Source organism: Verticillium alfalfae, genomic scaffold, assembly GCF_000150825.1.
Source record: "Verticillium alfalfae VaMs.102 supercont1.10 genomic scaffold, whole genome shotgun sequence".
NCBI lineage: Eukaryota > Fungi > Ascomycota > Sordariomycetes > Glomerellales > Plectosphaerellaceae > Verticillium > Verticillium alfalfae.
The window spans coordinates 729,682-735,375 of NW_003315029.1; the positions used below are offsets into that span (position 1 = coordinate 729,682).

A 5,694-nucleotide genomic window follows, 5' to 3' on the forward strand; every position below is an offset into this window, starting at 1 on the left:
GACCTTAAGATGGATTTTTTTTATAGTTACCTTGAATGAGCGCTGCAGCTGACCATCGAGTAGCATCTACAAAATTCGATGTCGCGTGGCGGGACCAAGGGACGGTCATGGCACCACCAGAGGGTGTAGACCGGCCTTCGACGAGGCGGGGGCAACGAGAGCGCGCCGCACCAATTCCTGGAGCATCTGCTCATGCTGAGATACAAGACCAAGAGGCTGCTCATGACGACGCCGACAATGCCGACGACGATGATGCTGAGGACAGCCCATCAGAGGCGGAAACCAACATCGTCAAGTTCATCCCGAGCACCTGCCTCTTCTGTCACGAGACCAGCCGCGACTTCGAAACCAGCCTGTCACACATGCACCAAGCCCACAGCCTGGCCATCCCATTCCAGTCCTCCCTAGCAGTGGACCTCCAGACGCTAGTGTGGTTCCTCCACATGACCATCTTCAGCTACCGCGAGTGCATCTGCTGCGGGACCCGCCGCCGGACCGTCGAGGCCGTGCAGCAGCACATGCGCGCGGCGGGCCACTGCCGGTTCACCGTCACCGCGGAGATGAGCGAGCTCTACGACCTCGACTCGCTGCACCGTCCCGCGTTGGCCCTTGACGTCCGTCCCGACGCGCACACGCTGCGGCTGCCGTCGGGGAAGCTCCTCGCGCATCGCGCGCGGGCGGCGGAACCGGCGACGGCGAGGACACGCCTGCGGGACGACGGCGCCGGTGCGCAGCTTTCTCTGCTGGACGCGGCGCCATTGGCCGCGGAACCCCCTTCAGCGGGACAGGACGGCGCGGAGCCGGTCCGGGCGCTGGCGAGGCGCGATCGGAAGGAGCAGGCGCTCACGGCGGGGATGGCGCAGCTGCGTGCGGCGGATCGGATGAGCCTTGTGCATCTGCCGCTGGGTCAGCAGCGGTCGCTGCTCGTGGCGCGCAAGAACGCGTTGGACGGGGCGAAGCGCGCCGAGAGGCGGACGAGAGGCCGTAGGGACCATGTGGGCAACATGACGGCGATACATACGAACTACTACAAGCAGGAGGTGCCTGTGTATATGAGCGGTTAGGTAGATAGGCCAATACCATGTACAATGCACTGCAATTCACCTGAGACATGGAGCATAAAAGAGCCAAGTCTGCACGGTGCATCCAAGGCGGCCATCCTGGATAGACTGGCAAGATAGTATGCCATTGAGGATTTGTAGTCTGGCCAACTGTGTCAGCATGTTGCCCGACCTACGTGCTCGCTATCCCGATTTGCCGGCCCATCAACGGGCACGGTCAACGAAGTCAATTCCACGAGAGCCACAACGCCTTTCTGAAACCCACGAGACTCCAAAGAAAGAAGAAAAAATGCCCCAAACTGCCACTCTCCAGGTGAACCCAAGAACCAACCCTCATTTCATGCTAAGACCCCCAAAGTACCGATCCAGCTCGGCCCCCTGGTCGGTGCCCATCTCGCTCGGCCCCTGTCCGCCATTGGCGTCCCCCGACAGCATGTCGACCTCGCCGCCCCTCGGCTGGCCGTCACCGGCGGCGTCGCCCTTTCGCTCGGGCTCCAGTATCCTGGCCTCGCTGTCGAGCCAGCCGGGCGCGACCTTGCGCTTCTCGGCGAGGTCCCGCGCGCGGACCCTCTCCTCGAACTCGCGCAGCTCGCGCTCGGCGTCCTCCTGCATGCGCGTTATGTGAGCCTGCAACGCACGACACGAGGCGATGATGTCGTCGGGGTGCGCGGCGTGGCCGGACTGGGAGATGATGTACTGCGGTTTCGGGGCCGGCTGCTGGGGTGTCGAGGTGCCGTCTTCTGTTGGCGGCGCTTGGGTCGCGGATGGGTTGCCGAGGATCGAGGGCGGGAGCGCCGAGGGCATGGCCTTGTAGTTGTATGAAAGCGTTGTTGCCGTTGGGATGGAGACGAAGGGGGAGACTGTGAGGGGGACTTGGTCGAGGAGGTGGGAGCCTGTTGGAAGGGTGTTAGCAGTGACAAGGAGGGTGGGGGGAAGCAAGGGTGTCGTACGGTTGTTATACATGGCTGCGATGGAGGTTGTAGCCTCTGCTTTGACTGGAGGTTGGTGATTGGAGTGTGGGACAGCCACCAGTGTCTGTAGATGCTTTGCGACGAGTTGTTGGGGTCGAAAGCCGCCGCGTCGCGAGGCGGCGTGAAGTCAACAGGAACAGGCAGTTACGTCAGCAGTCGCAGCCGCAGCCAGAGGCAGGTACAGGGCAGCACGACAGGCAGTGACACTGGGGGTTAAGGGAAGGAGCTGTCAGGGTCCAACCCCGCACTAGCCATCACTCCATCGCACCTTCCCCAGCCACCATCCACGGCATCCCGCCAATAACACCACGTTCACGTGTCGATAAGGGGGATAAGAGCTTCCAGGGATCTGCGTCTTTCTGCCCCCAGCGCTGTCGACACCCCACCATCATGCCGGCCTTCTCCCCTCCATCATCGTCTTTGTCTGACGGAGCCAAGCCGAATATTCTGCAACAACTTTCCCAGATCGTCAGTATGTTGACCACTACCATTCGATCCCCGCCTTCGGTCGGAGACTTCCTTCCGCTCGAGGAGTACGAGTCCCAAACCCCGGAGACCTTCTTTGGCGGCAAGCCTGTTCTGCACCATCATCTGCAAGGTGCCAAGATCTGGATTCCCAAGTCGCATTCAGCCGCCCTGCCCATCTTCACCGATGCCTCTGCCGCGGTCTCTGCACCCGAGAGTGCCACGCTCACAGGCACCACTGATGACTTGACGGAGCAGACCATTGACCTTTTCGTCAACTCAGAGTGCGCTTCTCCTGCCATCGCTCTCCCCTTTTGGCGTCCCTGACTGCTGACCGTTATGCCATCAAGGAACTTCACTGTCTACAGCGCGACCGCCACCGCTGGTGTCTCCATTCCCTATCCCGCCATCTCGATCCACGCTGTCAAGCAGGCTGGCACACTGGCCGACGGCACGCCCCTGCATGCCATCTGGATGCAACTTGAACTGACCGACAATGCCGATGACGAAGGCAGCTCCGTCGATCTGACAATCGTGCCGCCCGTCGGTTCGAGCGTGCAGCAGCTCTACACTGCCATCTCCGCTTGCTCAGATCTGCACCCCGACCCTGTGGAGGACGACGACGACGAAGAAGAGGATCGAATCGTGTTTGAGGGCGAGCATGAAGCCCTCGAAGGGTTCTCTGGTGTTCTGAGAGGAAACGCGAACGGAGGGCTACCTCCTCCTTTCCCAGGAAGCTCGGGATGGATCACAGCCGAGAACGTCAACGAATACTTCGATGCTGACGGGAACTGGATTGGCGAAGTTGCTGAGGAGGGTGTTAGTGGTGAGCTGGGAGAAGGTGCTGGGAGGGTGAGGGCATTGGACGAGGTGAATGGGCATGAAGGTGGCGAGGAGGATTTGGATAACAAGAGACCAAGGGTCGAAGAGGCTCCGCCATCCTAGGGCGAGCGGAGAAAGCACAACAAAAAAACGACCTCATCTGGATATCGGCCCACAGTGACGCCGCCTGCAAAACACAATCGTGTGTAAGAGAACCAACCAAGAGTAGGTATGAAACCTTCTATTCTCAGCTTCCTATCTCTGGTATCGCTGTACTATGTGATAAGACACAAAAAAAAAGACAGCCTGTCATCCAGAGATGCTAACCCAGGCAGGTATTAAGAAAGTTTTCCGCAATCCAATACATACAAGGAAAGGGGCACTCATCCCCTGTAGGTACGAATATGTTCGCAGATCAACACCATGAACAAGGAGAACTTGGAACATTTAGATCCTGAGGGCGCCTCCCTGTCGCCCCTCGGCCACTGACGATGGAAACCTCTCGGGCGAGCTCATCAGGAAGCCATCCTTGTCGTACAAGCCCAGGCTATCCGCGCTGGCGCGATTTCTTGTCGGCGTCCTGGTCCTTTCCCGTCCGCGGCTGGCCTCTTCAACATCGGCTTCCGGCATCTCGAGCGCATCCACAAAAATCGGCTCCTGAACTTCGGCAAAGCGGACGCTCAGCCTGCGCTTCGGGCTCTCTGCCGTGCGGAGGCTTCCCTTGAGGCCGCCCCTCGTCAGAACAGGCACCGTCGATTCGCCATTTTCCTTCTCCTCGAGGGAATCCATCTTGGGAACGACAGATGCCGGTCGCCCCTTGACGGAGTTGCGGGTCGAGCGGATGCCGTTGCGGGACTTGGGGCTTGGCGTACCCATGGACAGGTAGTTCTGACGTCCCGCACGACCGGCGCGTGAATTGCTGCGCTCTGGGCTGAAACCCCCACCGCGGAGATCGGCCACGTCGTCAGCAGCGGTGGCAGCGGACGAGGCGACGCTGTAGGCGCTCATTTGGGAGTTCATGCGTCGAAGCTGCACGATCGAGGCGCCGAGGGGAGAAATGTGGGTGGGGGAGCCGCGGTTGATGGAGTTTTGAGGGCGGAGGATGAGAGTAGGGGTCATGGCAGGGCCAGGGTTGGAGTAAGTTGAAGAGGCATTGGAGGGGCCGCGCGACGGCGTCGTGGACTGGGAGCGGCGGCGAGTGGGAGAGGGGGTCTTGGAAAGGAGGGTAGGGTCCGGCAAGGGGCGGGCGACTACAGGGCTGGAGGGAATCTCGGTGGGGATCCCGCCGGCAGCGATGATGGAGCGGCGGGTATGGAGGTTGCGAGTCGGGAGCTCAAGGTCATCGGCTTCCGCGGCATCTTGCTCGTGGGGCGAACCCTGGATAGGGCGCAGGTTCAGGGGTGGCGGCATGACAACAGAGCGACGGCGGCGGTGGCCCTTGCGGTCCTCTTCGGGGGTGGAGGGGCTGGCCATCATGCTCGTGGCGCTGTTGCTCGTGGCGAAGAACTTGGGCTTCATGGTGACGACGCTCTTGGGGCGAACCGACGACTGGCCCTGCTTCTGAGCAGATGGCTCCATCATGATGGAAAGGCGGAGCTCGTCTCTGTTCGACAGCTGACCATCCTGGGCCGCGTTGAGAGGCGCCATGATGAGCGAGCTATTACTCGCGCGGCGGTTTCCTGAAATCTGGCCCAGAGCCCGGCTATGGTCTTGGTAGGACCGGGTTTCAAGCATCTGCGGTCGCTGGGCCTCGCCGCTGGCTGAAAGACGACGCGGCGACCTCTCTGGCACTTGGGGCGCCGGTGTCGGGACGAGGAACGGGTCGCTCATCTTTGGTGAGTGCTGAATCCGCCTAGGCTTGAAGCTGCCACGTTGTTGGTTGGGATCAACAGGGTGCGCCCAAGGGATCTTCTCGCCTGTCTGTGTCTCGTCGTCTTCCTCCTCGCTGTAGAGTGTTGACAGAGCCGATGACACGGAGCTCGTCATGGACGGAATCGACACGCTGCGCATGTGCTGCTGGGGCTTCTGCTGTGAAGTCTCGGCAATCATGGCACCAATTGACGTCTGGCTTTCCCGGCGGTCGGGGCTCGACAAGCCTGCAGGCATGATAGCGTCTTGCTCGGGCGTTGTCTCGCCGTACAGACTGTCCTGGTCAGACGCCATGGAGCACGTCGATTGCTTGCGCCTGTGCGTAGGCGTATACACATCGGGCTGGGCGTCCGTCTGCTGCGACTGGCCGTAGGCGATGCCGCTGGTACGGGGGTTCATGGCGGCAGGAGCGCTCTGGGGCGTCATCGGCTGTGCAATCCTCTTTTTCGGGCTGGCGTCTGCTGCTCGGGCACATTTTCCGTGCTGTGATACTCGCCAGCGACGCT

General features: G+C 61.0%; 4 protein-coding genes across 4 annotated transcripts; 2 read left to right on the top strand and 2 right to left on the bottom strand.

Moving 5' to 3' along the window:
- Positions 1 to 35: 35 nt before the first annotated feature.
- VDBG_07677 (TRI15) lies at positions 36 to 1,064 on the top strand (the record flags this gene model as incomplete). The annotated part of the gene is made up of 1 exon (XM_003002172.1): positions 36 to 1,064. One exon carries the CDS (start codon positions 36 to 38, stop codon positions 1,062 to 1,064), a length of 1,029 nt encoding a protein of 342 aa, XP_003002218.1.
- A 330-nt stretch (positions 1,065 to 1,394) lies between these two features.
- On the bottom strand, positions 1,395 to 2,024 carry VDBG_07678 (conserved hypothetical protein; the record flags this gene model as incomplete). The annotated part of the gene is made up of 2 exons (XM_003002173.1): positions 1,395 to 1,954; positions 2,012 to 2,024. The coding sequence occupies 2 exons, from the start codon at positions 2,022 to 2,024 to the stop codon at positions 1,395 to 1,397; spliced, it is 573 nt and encodes a 190-aa protein (XP_003002219.1).
- A 398-nt stretch (positions 2,025 to 2,422) lies between these two features.
- Positions 2,423 to 3,442, top strand: VDBG_07679 (conserved hypothetical protein; the record flags this gene model as incomplete). The annotated part of the gene is made up of 2 exons (XM_003002174.1): positions 2,423 to 2,781; positions 2,848 to 3,442. The coding sequence occupies 2 exons, from the start codon at positions 2,423 to 2,425 to the stop codon at positions 3,440 to 3,442; spliced, it is 954 nt and encodes a 317-aa protein (XP_003002220.1).
- Positions 3,443 to 3,766: 324 nt separating this feature from the next.
- On the bottom strand, positions 3,767 to 5,587 carry VDBG_07680 (predicted protein; the record flags this gene model as incomplete). Its single annotated transcript, XM_003002175.1, has 1 exon — positions 3,767 to 5,587. One exon carries the CDS (start codon positions 5,585 to 5,587, stop codon positions 3,767 to 3,769), a length of 1,821 nt encoding a protein of 606 aa, XP_003002221.1.
- Positions 5,588 to 5,694: the final 107 nt, after the last annotated feature.